The 13,973-nt window shown below is 43.2% G+C and overlaps 1 protein-coding gene, 1 long non-coding RNA gene and 1 other non-coding gene across 8 annotated transcripts in view; 1 reads left to right on the top strand and 2 right to left on the bottom strand.

The window, feature by feature from the left end:
* The window catches only part of CC2D2A (coiled-coil and C2 domain containing 2A), a 113,253-nt gene that overhangs the window by 43,000 nt on the left and 56,280 nt on the right, over nt 1-13,973 (bottom strand). For all 4 annotated transcript variants that reach the window (XM_006208095.4, XM_072946086.1, XM_072946090.1 and 1 more), the window contains 2 exons: nt 11,517-11,694; nt 1,600-1,756 (listed from right to left, as the gene is read on the bottom strand). In XM_006208095.4, the coding sequence (XP_006208157.2) occupies nt 1,600-1,756; nt 11,517-11,694 (335 nt within the window). The remainder of the gene's footprint in view (nt 1-1,599; nt 1,757-11,516; nt 11,695-13,973) is intronic.
* The window catches only part of LOC140688037 (uncharacterized), a 51,566-nt gene that overhangs the window by 14,390 nt on the left and 23,203 nt on the right, over nt 1-13,973 (top strand). For all 3 annotated transcript variants that reach the window (XR_012062715.1, XR_012062707.1, XR_012062706.1), the window contains 2 exons: nt 2,370-2,501; nt 2,750-3,091. This is a non-coding gene — a long non-coding RNA (uncharacterized lncRNA). The remainder of the gene's footprint in view (nt 1-2,369; nt 2,502-2,749; nt 3,092-13,973) is intronic.
* Nucleotides 12,415-12,487, bottom strand: TRNAT-AGU (transfer RNA threonine (anticodon AGU)). Its single transcript has one exon. It is a non-coding gene; the product is annotated as a tRNA-Thr (tRNA).

Here is a 13,973-nt window from a genome sequence, read left to right on the forward strand (position 1 = left end):
CTGGGCTGTCACGACTACAGCAAAGCCTCACGGATTTGGCCCCACTGATCAGAAATTAATGACGAAAGGTTTTGGAGCAGGACATTTACTCAAGTAAACAAAGAAAAGGTTTTCAAGCACAACATATAGCAGCTTCATCCTCTAGAGTTCCAGTTAACATTATTCACACAAAACAGTGTCACTGCTAACCCTGTAATAGCATCTTTTCAAGATCTTTTCCTCATACTGAACACTTCATTTTTTAAAAATTGAAGTGTAGTCAGTTACAATGTGTCAGTTTCTGGTGTACAGCACAGTGTCGCAGCCATACATACACATACATACATTTGTTTTCATATTCTTTTTCGTTAAAGGTTATTACAAGATATTGAATACAGTTCCCTGTGCTAAAAGAAGAAATTTGTTTTCTATCTATTAAATATATAGCTAATATTTGCAAATCTCAAACTCCCAAATTTGTCTCTTTTCACCCCCTTTACTCCAGTAACCATAAGATTGTTTACTGTGTCTGTGAGGCTGTTTCTGTTTTGTAGATGGCTGAACACTCCATCTTGATACTTAAAATAACCCTATAAGACACTAAGAGAGGTATTACTAGATCCATTTTATGAATGAGGGAGATGATATTCAAAGAGGTTACGAGATTACTGGGGTCATGCAGTTTGTCAGTACCAGAGCTGGAACTAAAAGCCTAGGTCTTCAGACTTTTAGATCAGTGATTGGACTTGGGAGTCTGAATTCTTGCAAAGTTCCGGGTGTGCACTCACAATAAACAATCATCAGCCACATGAGGAAACAGAATTAGAATCAGGCAAGCAGACAGGTATTGGAATGATCAGGTACAGACTGTAAAACTGAAAAATATTTTTATGTGTTTAAAAATAAATGAATTAATGGATGAATAAAAGAAATGATTGAGAGTGTGAGAAAAGGACAAAACATTATCAGAACTGACTGGATGATTATAAAAGAACTAAATAGAATTTCTAGAGGTGAGAAATACAATCATGGAAATGAGAAATGCAATGATGAGTTTCCATGACTGGACGCAAAGAGTGAATCCATGACTTGGAAGACAGATTTAAAGAAATTACAAAGAATGTAGCAGTGAAAGAAAAAGATGTCAAGTATATTAAAGAGAGATTAAGAAACATGGTGGACAGAGTGAGACAGACCATCACATATCCAGTCACAATTCTAAAAGGAGACAAGAGAGACTATTATTTAATAATCTATTATAATTATGTTATTTCAAACTTGAAAGCCTTACAGATAATACTGTGATGTACATATTTTTATGCACAAAGTTTTGTCATTTCAAATTACTTTCCCAGAAGTTGAATTAAGGTGTCAAAGGCAATCTAAAGACTTTTAATTCACATAGCCAAACTACTTTACACTTGTATAGTTGTATGAATTTACTGGCCAAACATAGTACATAACAAATTACCTTGCAAAAAAATTATGTATGATTATTGTTTTAATTTAAATTTCTGATAAAAATCTTACAATTGTCTGGTTGTCTGAGAAGTGGGAAAAAAAAAAAAAGAAACATTCATATGTGACTGTGAAACGGTGAGCCACTGAGGCTTTCCTTACCACTTCCGACTCCCTCGTGGTCCAGTGTCACGTGCTGGTTACTGCTAAACTCCACTTCTTCGATGGGAGCCCTTCCAGTGACAACAGTAGTTTCAGGAATAGGTAGAAACACTTCTGCTAGCAAGGTGGCACCACTGTGTCCAACTGTTTCATATACCTGAGATTGAGGAAGAGAAACGGCCAAAGAAAAATGGTAATAAAGGGTGATCACTCCTAGATAATCAGTCCATTTGTGCTGTGCCGGTCTGGTCACTGTTCCAGTCCAGAGCACCATCTCAGAGTGGAAAGCTGAGTTGTGTTGCTGTGGTTCCCACAGAAGACAGATTATACCCTACTTATGGTCAAGTTTTGGACATCCTGTCCTCTTGCCTGGCCTAATCTCCTGGGGTAGAGAGCTTAATCAAATTATCAGGCTAATACAATTATTCTCATTTCAAGCCAATACACATTAGTTTGGAGAATGGGCTTCCTTTTTTTCCTGGTTCAAGTTACTTCAGAGAGAAAGGCCATCAGGGGGAAAAGGGAGACAATACAGACATGCCACTAGAAGGTTTACTGCCTGCACCAGTCTCCACGGCGGTAGGAAGTACTCCAGGGCATCAGGTTCAAATCTGCTCTTCGGTAAATCTCTCAAACTCTTTCCTGCAAGATTTCACTTTATTTGTTAGTTGCTGCAACCCCATCCAGCTCCGGCTCAGGCCTTCTCCCACGACGGAGCCAACTAGCCCACCTGTAGCTCTGACGCTAATTACCGCGGTGTCTCGTTACAGTGCCATCACCGCGAGATGGAGGACCCGTTGCCTGGCAGCCGCAGATTGTGGAGACACGATGCGGCCTCAGTAGGACCCTCTGCTCCGTTTGATCAAGTCTCCCTTGTATCTGTGGTTCGTTTCACCTTTGCGGTAAGAAGATAAAACATTCCACGGCTCTGCTGGCTGTTTTCCTGTGCTTTACTCTTTCTCTCCATGAGGTCTTTCTGGCTGGCACACATTTCTCTAAAATGCTGATTTGACTTTTACAATTTCTATGAATTAAATCTTCCTATTTTTCTTTTATGCAGTAGAGTCCCCCTCTGACGAATACTTTCCATTTACCACCTGAATGCACCAAGATGACACGACAGCTCCCCTCCACCCTTCCTCCTTCACAGGGCACATGATATGAGTTCTTTTCCAAGGATGAGGGTGAAGGTGAATTTGTACTGGGCTGCTATCCTGGCCTCGTCTCCCTGGTACCCACGAGCTCACATTTGCAAGATGGCTGACCGAGTTTGGAGATGCTGCTGGGGCAAAGACAAAGGCAGAAACCGCATAGGAATTGGACTCAGGACCCCAGACTTAGTACCACCGTGAGCTAGTCTCACAGGCTGAGTGCACCAAGACACCTGCGACTGTTCAGGGCTTACCTCCGCCTAATTCCGAAGTTCAGCAAGAAGCCCAGGAGTGGTACGTTTAAGCCGCACTCTCCAAATTCACCTTTACCAGTAAACAAGGTAATATTTTAATCTATAGTAGAAAGATCATTTAGGGAACATTTCAAATATATGTAATTTTGGAAGAATAATATACCATGAACCCATCACCTATCTTCAACTACCACTAATTTAGAGCCAATCTGGTTTTATCTATAGTCTCAACAACTTGACTCTCCACCAATATTCTGAACCTAGACATCATTTCATCTGTAACTATTTCAATATGTATCACTAAAAGAGAATGATACAAAAAAACAGAATTGCCAATACTGTTTTCACAGCAATTCCTTAATAACATCAAATATCGTAAGTTTCAGATATTCTTCAGAGTCTCAAAAAATTATTGTACTTTGATCAAGATCAAAATGTATTCCATACATTCCAAATGACCGGTATGTCCCTCAAACCTCTGTTAACTTATAGTGACCCCCTTTTTTACATTTTTGACACTTTTTCACTATATTTTTATTGGTTCAGAACTCTAAAAGAAGTGCTTTTTTTTTTTTTTTTTGCTTATCCCAATCTCTCATAAGAGCCTGCAGTTTTAGAATATCATGGAGCCTAAAGAACATGCATCAGGTGGTCATTTATTGCACAGGAGAGCTTGGTGTGACCTGTTAAATTATGGACTCACTGGCATGACGTTTCATCCTGACATTTTTTCCTTTAGAAATTTTTGTACTTTCCCCCCAATTTTAATTCATTGAGATATTCCTTTGTATGAGGCCATCAGAGGCTTTTAGGTCTGTTATCACGTTTAATCTTAACCAGAATCTGATGGTTTGTGGTAAAGATTAGGCGAGATAACAGGCTCAGCAATTCTAGTTGATGCATGTGACCTCCCTGGTCACAAAGCTGGGATCTGAATCTACAACTGTTTCATTCAAAACTCATACACTTTGAGATAAAATGCCTGTGCTCAGAAAACTCCAAGACACTCATGCAAGAAACTGATGGTGACACAAACAGATGGGAAGATATACTGTGTTCTTGGACTGGAAGAATTAATACTGTTAAAATAACCATACTGCCCAAAGCAATCTACAGATTCGATGCTATCCACATCAAAATACCAATGGCATTTTTTTTCACAGAACTAGAACAAAGAATTAAAAATTTGTATAGAAACACAAAAAAACCCTGAAAAGCCAAAACAATCCTTGACTACAGACTGTACTGCAAAGCTACAATAACCAGAACAGTATGGTGCTGGCACCGAAATAGACACAGATATCAACGGAACAGAATAGTGAGCCCAGAATTCTATGGCATATTCCATACTTGTAATTACATCACCCTCTTGTATGTTTCTGGGCACGCAAAGGTACGGGAGGTGAAAAATGAACTATAATAAGGCTTAAATGCTTTAAAAACATCAGGAGCTAATAAAATCCTGATATAACTTCAAGTTAAGGGAATCACCAGTCAGAAAATACCGTTTAAGGCTGGTAAAATGCTTCAGAAGGTGACATAATACAGTATTTAGTATGTTGTTAAATCTTTCCTGAATTTGTGTCTCTCTTAACTACTCTGATGACTATAGAATTCCAAAGCAGCCCAACAGCCAGGGCAGCTAAATCAGGGTGTAAAACATATCTGAAAATAGGAACAAATCCAAGTATTTTTCAGATACCTACATCCCTTTCCATAATAGAAGACTCAAGTGTTTGCTCAGCTGCACAAGACAAAGTTTCTATATTACATGATCCCAGTTGCTTTGCAAAGACATCCCTCCTAGACTTCAGTCGTCTATCAACTATTTTATTGTGGAAGGACCTTAAGAGGTGCTTCTGAGCTTCTGTTTGGTTTTTAATTCTTGTGGATGCGCTCTGTGCTGGTCACCATGGTTAAAAGTGGCCAAGAGAACATGCAGCTATTACATAAGGGGCATTTCTGGTAGATGTCAGTGGAGGGGGCTGTGTTCCTAGTCTCTGCAATCACACTCATACCTAGAGTCAGATGAGGTACTGAATGGAGATTTTCGGTGCTGAGTCGGTAGGACAGAGGCGACGATAAACTCTGGGGGAATGGAGAGTTTGCCAACTGGGGCTACTGTCTAGCAGATAATTGTCAAAGTTTTTCTAATAAAGAAAAATAGATTCCATCCCAGAAAGCCAAAAAATCCAAAAATTTCCCTAACTTTTCACCCTACTCTTTTAAGGCAGCCAATTGATTTTCGTAAGCTTCGTGAAATAAGAATTTCTTTTATTTAAATTAAACTTTAACTGGTAAGATCTGTCTTTCTGAGACACCCTCATTTTTTAAAATAGCAGCTCAATTTAATGCTAGGGTGAAATGCTAGTTTTAAAAATCAGAAAATGGGCATTCTGGGCTTTAAATAGGTATCTGTAAATGACTTTCTGTACAATTCAGTTTAATTTTTGGTTTCTTTCTAAGTCAGCAGTTCTCAGACATTTTGGGCTGAACAGTTCTTCGTTGTGGTCAGCTGTCCTGCACACCGTAGGATGTTTAGCAGCATTCCTGGCCTCAGTTGCATTAGCGGTGCCAGCAGCAACTCACCACGTGTGATAATTAAAATGTCTTTAGACATTGCCAGATGTCCCCTGGGGGCAACATTATCTCCATTGAAAAGCACTGCTTGAAGCAAAATGAGTGTGTTTGTAAGTGTAATGTTAATGAAGAAACAAGACAGGAAATATGGTTTGATTTATGTTCAACTGTTCAAAAATTCCTGTTTTGTAAAGCAAAGCAGCAGTGAATTCAGAATAGCAATTAGATCAACTGCTACCAAATTGGGACCATTTATGAAATTACTGTTACTTCCCCTGCATTTGAAAGAGTGTTTGCTTTAACTCAGCAATCTGGTGCAAATTTACACTAACAGTATTTAGAATTGCATAGGTAAGACAAATCTTAAACACGTAGGGGCATTAAGTTAAGATAGACAATAATCCATCATGAAGTAGTTTATATTGCATGATTTAAAAGTCATATTTCTCTGATTTTAAAACCTAAACAAAAAAAGTAAAACAAGACACAGCAGTTTCATCTCTTCCACTTGGTGGTGTTGGATTTGGTACAAGTGGCTGCGGTTTAATCTCGGCCGCATGTGATGTTGTTCACCAGTCTGTTAGTCATCTCTTGGTAGAGGTCCCTCCCCGCTTCCCCTCAGTGTGGAATCCAACCTTTTTTCCTCTTGGGTCCACAGACTCCCTTCTTTCACTGGAAAGACCATGGGCATCGCATCTGAGGTGAACCCCCTCCCAGCTGCCTTCCACCCCTCCCCTGTGTTATCACTCCCAACTTAGAGGACATTCTCAACACAGCTTGATCCCACCCTCTCTCCTTCCTCTCTCCCACCCTTCCCAGCAACTTTCCTTTTCATTTTCGAAGTCATCAGTCTTTTCTAGACTGGCTGCTTTTCTCATGGCTGGCAGATGTGCTCTAATTAACCACACCCTAAAGTAAACCGTGGTCTCCTTTCAAACCCCTGATTCATTTCCCTCTCTCTCCTCCCTGCTGAGCTTCTGGGAGGGGAGCCTCCTCTTGGTATCTTCATTTTAGCTCCCCGACCCCAGTGAGCTAGATGAGGGTTATCAAGGACACTTCTCCAAGTAGGACTTTTTCCCACTGTGATGGTCCAATTCTGCAGACAAGCCAGAGAAATCGGGAGAGGCTCCAGGAAGGGAAACTCATGTTCCTGCCAGCTCAGTTAAAGGGAAAATTTCCCTATCTCAGTCCACAAGCCAGGAATATGAAAGCTCAACCGCATTGATTCATAAGGAAAAACCAATAATGCTAGCACATTTAAAAGCCGCCCAGCGACCTTACACACCGTGGCTAGTTTTTGGGGAGCAAGAAGATGACTACGGGGTGATGTTATAGATGTGAAGATAAAGGGGTCAAGGTAATCAGTACAAAGCTCTTTTGTTTCCAAATCAAATTTCATCTTTGTGAAAGGCCAAGCATTTTTATTTGGGAGAGACCTCAGAAACCACATTTTTCAAGACCTTTCTAGAAGGACTCTGGCCCTGCTCCGGCTCCCATCCTGTGAAGTCCCATCTCACTTTTCCTTGGGACCAACTTTGATTCCCTTCCTTTTTACTCCCTCTAGTTAAAGCATCACCAAGTCCTGTCAATCTCTTCTTTCAAGGCTGCCATGTTGCCCTAATTCACTCCTTCCTCCCCCGTCCGCTGCCAGGCCCCGACCCATCCCCCACTCCTAGCTTTCTGTGCCAGCCTATGGACTTTTCTTCTGCTTTGTAGGGCTGCCCTGGCATTCCCATCTCAGGCCTGGCCAGGAAACACTGAGACTTGTGGTTCAAAACACTCAGGAAGTCAAACACCTCCATCAGCCCTGTGCCCTGCAGTGGTCCTGTGTCTCTGTACTCCGCTGAGTGCTGTTTCTTTGTATTTGCTTCCCTTGCATCTCTTGCTGGATTTAAAGCTCCCTGAGGCAGGGCCGTGTACACCCTTCTTTTTATGTGGCTTCCAATTCTCCACTACACTCCTGGCTCAGTATCAGACAGTCTGTTGGCTCTGCACAGTCAGGCAACAAACATTCAGGGCTTGGTTGTTGAACCAACTGATGCATTGCAGTTCTGAGAATCTCAGAACATCTTCTGAAACACGTTAGATCCTAAAGTTAAGAGTGCGATAGCAGCGGCATAAACAAATGCATTTAAGGTGACTTTTCTTACCCTCCTAAGGTTGCCAATAATTCTTGAACCTTCTCTAACTCAGAACTTACAATTATATGGAAAATTTCCAAATGGCACAGTATTATTCCTAGAGAGTCAACAATGTCCTCTAAATTAATTTCATCTGTGACTGTTACTCAATCATAAAAAATTATGCCTCTAAACCATTATAACATTGATTTGATCAGTTGTCAAATCTTTATAGAGAGCTTAAGAACTTAGCCAAGACTCCCTTAGTTCGCAATTTTTAAAAGATGGCATGATTCAGCTCTTAAGGCGAAGGTAAATGCCTACGAGTATATTCTTAATATTATAGGATAAAGGTTTGCTCTTTGGTTTAAAAAAGTCATTTCATAATATTTTGGAGAATACTCTTCACATTACTTAAAAAAAAACTGTTCTGATGGTAACATCCCCAGCAAGCTAATATTCAAGGCAGTCAGCAGGAGATAGTCTAGGAGGATTATCTTATATTTTAGAAAATATATGAAATAAAATATTGGCACACTAGTGCAACGTGAAGATGTTTTTCCTTACACAGTAACTCAGGACACTGAGAAGTGCCCAGAGCAGGAGAGGGTGGTCTGAGCTCTCAGCAAGCAACGGGGGGGCTGGGCACGTGCCGGGAGGGCAGGGCCCTCTCTCTCTCTCTCTCTCTCTCTCTAGCATCCTTTGCACTCTTTCCAGTGGGCGAGGGGCCCGAGGGGGTGGCCCTCCTTCCAGGGCGCCCTCTGCTTCCTACCTGCCGCGTGCTGGGCTGCCGCTCCCTGTCTCACTCTACCCCTGTCTTATCTTCTCATGTTACTCTCGGTCTTCCTCAGTCAGCTCTTCCTCTGCGGGGGAGGAGGGGAGGAGAAGTTAAGGATGAACCTCGAAGGAGGGGGCAAACTCTGAGTAGCTGAAATCATTGCATTTCTGTGGTGCGCAATGGGTGAGACTCACCCTGGGCCCCCTCAATCCCTCCCTGTTAAGAGCAGGCAACAGGAACGCCCTGCGCTGGCTTCTGGAGTTTGTGTTTATTTACTTTCTCCATCAAGTTTTATTCTTAATTTGGACAGTTTTCCATGTGCAGCAAGTCTTACTTTAAACTGTAGATTAAGTGCATGTGTGCGGGGCCGGGGCGGGAGGGTTCGTGATGGGGAGGGGAGTGGGGTGCTTTGGGACCAGCAGAGTGTGACCTTTCTCCCAAAGGTGTTCAGATTTTAAATGTTCCATAGCCCCTCATCATCCAAACAGAAGCACACTACCCTCCAGCTCCTCACTGCTGGAATCTCTGGCTAAGAATGGCCAGGTGTTCGTGGTATGGAGAATACTAGATTTTCTAATTTGAACATATCTGAAATGGGATTGTGTCTTTTGGTCCATGATGCATGGTGGTTAAGTGACACAAATAATGGTGCATATCACAGGGAGAGGTGAGGGGATGAAACGCAGTCAGCTGGATCCCAGAGCCCCTCAGACACAGCCTGGCTGAAAGGACAGTGGGAGAGGAATCCTCCACGTGGTCTGGGCAGTCAGGCACCGCAGGGCCTCTGGAGGAGACGGGATGGACAGTCGGTGTGGACCTGGCACTTAGAGCAGGTACCGAGTAAGCCCACTGCAACTCACCTGGGCGTCCCAGCTCCCCTTCCCCGTGCAGAGCAAGGCGGCTCCCGCTCTCAGCTTTAGCCACAGTCACCCCACTTCACTCTCTGTATCCACACAGGGTTATAAATCAAGGGGGGAGCATGCAAGAATGTATAGAGATCATCTTCTCATGGGTGATATTCAGAGGGAATTCTCAGGCTTTTCAGCAGAACTTCAATCCCTTTTCTCATACCATTCTTTACCTTAACAAACTGCCCTTGCTTTCTCCTCTCACCCATATTAAGCTGAGCAGCAAAATACGTTCTGTTTTTCTCAAGTTCTAGCATACACAGACATTTCTTAAAAATTCGATGAGGTTTTAAAGCATATGAGTGGCTGGACTAAGCCTAGCTCTGTTTTTCAAGGAAAACATTTTCCCTTTTTGTGGATATCAGAGCTGTCACCAGCACAGCAAAGGACTTTGGCTTGAGCCATGATGCCTGGCGCTGTGCTATGAGGGTTGCCCTCTGCCCTCACCACCTCCCGATCAGGGGTGGACAGGGGTAGGACAAAGTAGCCTCAGTCCCTGGAAAGTCCCAACGCCAGGGGGCGACGTTGGGTGCTCAGGGCTGACCCTTTCGGTCCCATCCCACTTCCTGGCATCCCAACTTGGTTCTGAGCATTTCTACTGTCAAAGGAGCCCCGTATCTTAGCCTGTCTCAGACTTCCTCTACCAGTTTTAGAAGGTCAGCTACCTAGGTCTACACAGGAGTTGAGATTCAAAATGTTGACCAGTACTCACAGCCCAGTGCTAACCAGTCAGAAGAGCTCAGTCATACGAGGGAACAGGGTCCTGGAGGCGTTAACCTTGTTTAGACACTCCCTTTAACTGGTTCATTGTGGGAAGGTCCAGCGGGTCTTGGAAGTGGGGTCTATGTGGCCAGGGTGGCAATTTGGGGCTCCAGGATGGCAACCATTTGCCATTCAGTAGAGAAGTGTGTAAATATTTTAATAATTATACAGCTGTAATTGTATCTGCAGACAATGTCAGTTACAATCACGAGGTAGTGGCAGCCTGGACCACAGTGTGAGAGGGGCTCTGAAGTTACCTACATCTAGGCTCAGTGGGGGACAAGAGGCATGATCAGTTGTCATTTCCAGCAAGGGTGGTGGATGAGAATGAGAAGTTTCTGCACAAGCGGTGGATGGGGATTAGTGATTTCCGCGTGGGTGGTGGGTGGCAAACAGAGGCACGTGCACCACGTATTTGCAAGTCTAATTAGCGTGCCTATTAGTGTCATGGAAGAGAATCTGTCAACATCTTAAGAGAGTTTTCACCATAAGAACAGCAAGTCTAAGACGCTGTTGATTTGAAGAGTGTCCTCTGAAAATTCACGTGCACCGGGAACTAGGAAACGTGACCTCACTTGGAGATTGAGGCTTCCCAGGTATCAAAATGGAGATGAGTGGGGGGGGTCCCTAAGTTCACTGAGAATGTCCTTGTAAGAGACAAAAAAGGACACACAGAGACACAGGAAGGCCAGATGGAGATGGGGCAGAGATGGCAGTGATGCTACCACAAGCCAAGGAATGCCTGGGGCCACCAGGAGCTGAAGAGGCAGGAAGGGTGCTTCTCTGCAGGTTTTGGAGGGAGCATGGCCCAGTGGCACCTTGATTTCAGACTTCAGGGCCTCCAGAACCGTGAGAGGATAAATGCCTGCTGTTTAAGGCACCAAGTTGGTGGTGCTTGGTTACGGCAGCCTTAGGAAACTAAAACAGACACAAATAAGTGGGATTTAGGCTAGTAGGGAGTTCTATTTATTTGGGGGGATCCTGGCACCTGTACCTCCCAATTCCTGTCATACCCAGCTGTGATTATGGAAACTGATTTCTCTGGAATATTATGCTAGGGTCTTGGTACAGCGTAATGTTGAAATTCCCCCATGAATGAGTCAGAGACCCCTCTACCCCCCCCCTCATCTCCAGACAGACATACACTTGCACACTGTGGCAGCTACTCTGCCAGCACTTTCAGTACTGAGTGGGTAACAGATCTCTCCTGCCAAGACCTTAAGATACGCCCAGGAGGAAACTGACCTTCGGTGTCCCTTGAGAACCTATCAGGACACCAGCATAGCCAATAAACGATTTAAAACCACCTCACATCTGTGATGACCAAAACTTCTTAGGACAATGACTATAATTAAAATACGTACCTGCAGTGTTAAACTCTCGGGCCAGTTGACTATTTGCAAATTGAAAATCTGTCCAAAGTGAACACGGAAGTCTGCCCCGAGCGGCCGACTGTCAGTCCTGGACACTTCCTTGTCGTTGAAGATCACCTTCAAATACAACGAGCGCCTCTTGACGTCTTCCCTTCGCAAGACCTCCCCCCTGCAAAGTGAGACGGTCCACGGGTGGGGTGAGTATTCATGCACCAAGGTTAAGTGAGAGTTTGACAAATAGGCACTGAACAGAATAAGGAACATGGGTGGAGACCCTGCCAGTCACTTTAGCCTCCATTGAACCAAGACAGTCACGGGTCTTGCAGAACTTAATACAACAGTACATTGTGATCCAAGGGGGAGGGCGTAGCTCAAGGGGTAAAGCACATGCTTTGCATACCCAAGGTCCCAGGTTCAATCCCCAGTCCCTCCTCTAAAAGTAAAGAAATAAGTAAACCTAACTGCCTCCCCTGCCACCAAAAAAAGGGGAGGTGGGGAGAGAGGATAGTACACTGTGATGTGAGAAAAGAGGCCCTGGCAGGGCCCCAGGGATTTAGAACTGTGGCTCGAGCATCACTGTGCTACAGCCTCCTTCGTTTTGTTCAAACAAGCCTTAGGTTTGCATCCCAACGTTTTAAGTAAACAGAATTACATTATTTGTTAAATGGAGTGAATCCAGACTCTAGGGCTGGCAGTGACTTACGTTTGCATAGGGTGCTTTATCCTAAAAATACAACAGCGCATTGCAGCAGTTGGGTCAAGGCTCCTTTCCCAAGACTTGAGCTTTTTCTGAACACTTTCCGATGGTGAGTCACTGCTCACTGGCTTATTTTTGATTCCATTTGTTTTTAATTTGGGGGGAGATAATTATTTGTTTAGTTATTTTTGATGGAGGTAGTGGGAATTGAACCCAGGACCTCATGCATACTAAGCATGTGCTCTACCACTGAGCTATACCCTCCTCCCAAATTTTCCTTGTTTTTAAAAGTCACTTGAGCCCCAATAGAAGTTAGACGGTATCCTGGCAAGCATATCATTCTTATAGCCAGGAAGTTAAAAAAAATCAAAACCTTCAACAGCGGTCTTTAATTTCATTGTAGATATTTGCAGAGACGCCCACGCAAAACACCAGTTACTGCTTAAATCAACAGCAACTCAAGCTTGTTAAGGAAACGAAAAAGTTAGAGCATAAAAATCCAAAACCCACTCAGGCTTTTGGGGGTGGTAGCTTTTTTTTTATATATATTACGATGACATATACACAACATAATGTTTATCGTTTAAGCTTTTTTAAGCATCCCATCCAGTGGCATTAAGCACATTCACAGTGTTGTGCAACCATCACCACTACCTTTCTCTAGAATGTTTCCATCATTCCAAATAGAAATCCTGTACTCCTTAAATTGGGTGGTTCTTGTAACTGTTTACGTCTCTGCAATTTAGGCCCATCCTAGACATGACATTGCTCAAATGATTTGAGTATTTTTTTTCTATGAAAGACATTTAACGTCAATCTCAACAAGTTTCCAAGACACTCACACACTCTACTCAGAGTTGTTTTAAGCCTTATTCCCAGTAACTTCATGCTACAATCAAACCTAAACACCCCCTTTTTCTGTGTGGCCCCCTTACCTGACGGTCTGATGAAGAGGGTGGATTATAATCATTGGCTTGGGGTAACCTGATTTATAGTCCCCAAACCCAGTGAAAATTCAGGAACTTCAGACTGAGGTACACCTTCTCGGTCAAAATGGGACTCACCATAAAAGACTGTCAAGCCAAACCTAAGTTTTCCCTTTAAAAAGCATGCGTGTAATCACACAGTCTAGTTAGATGGTATAGTATTTGTGGCTTGAAAGTAGCTAATTGAGTGCTGGGGAATAGTTTATATATAGCATCTGAATGCTGTGAAGTTGAGGGGACACATGAAAATGCACAAGAAGCCACAATTTAAGAGTAAGTTACTAGCATGTTAACAGAAGCTTGAAACTAAGAAGGTTATGGGAGCCTTAAAATGACATCCTAGTTAATTCCTGAATCCTAGTTATCGCTGAGGCTCGCTGACTCAGCTGAAGGTTCACTTTCTACAGTGGAATACTGATGATTCCAGTCTGAGGTGCTCCCTGTGTCCAGGACAGGTCCTCTGTTACTGGAGCACTGAGCCTGGTCTCTGGTGGTATCGATTATTTCAGTGGATTTCCATTAATAGATATCAGTACGCTTTCACATGCATCAGAATCAACTGGCAACCTTATGAAAACAGTTTTCTGGCCCCTACACTAGGACTTCTGATCCAGCAGGTCTCAGCGGAACCTGGGGATCTGCATTCCTAACATGTTCTCCAGTGCTGCTAACGCTGCTGCTTCTGGGGTTACACTTTGAGAGCCATCTCTGTAGTGTGTAGGGAGGAAATACATGGGAAATTTAAAAACCTTTTTATTATGTATT

The sequence above is a fragment of the Vicugna pacos genome, chromosome 2 (assembly GCF_048564905.1).
Source record: "Vicugna pacos chromosome 2, VicPac4, whole genome shotgun sequence".
NCBI classification, from domain to species: domain Eukaryota; kingdom Metazoa; phylum Chordata; class Mammalia; order Artiodactyla; family Camelidae; genus Vicugna; species Vicugna pacos.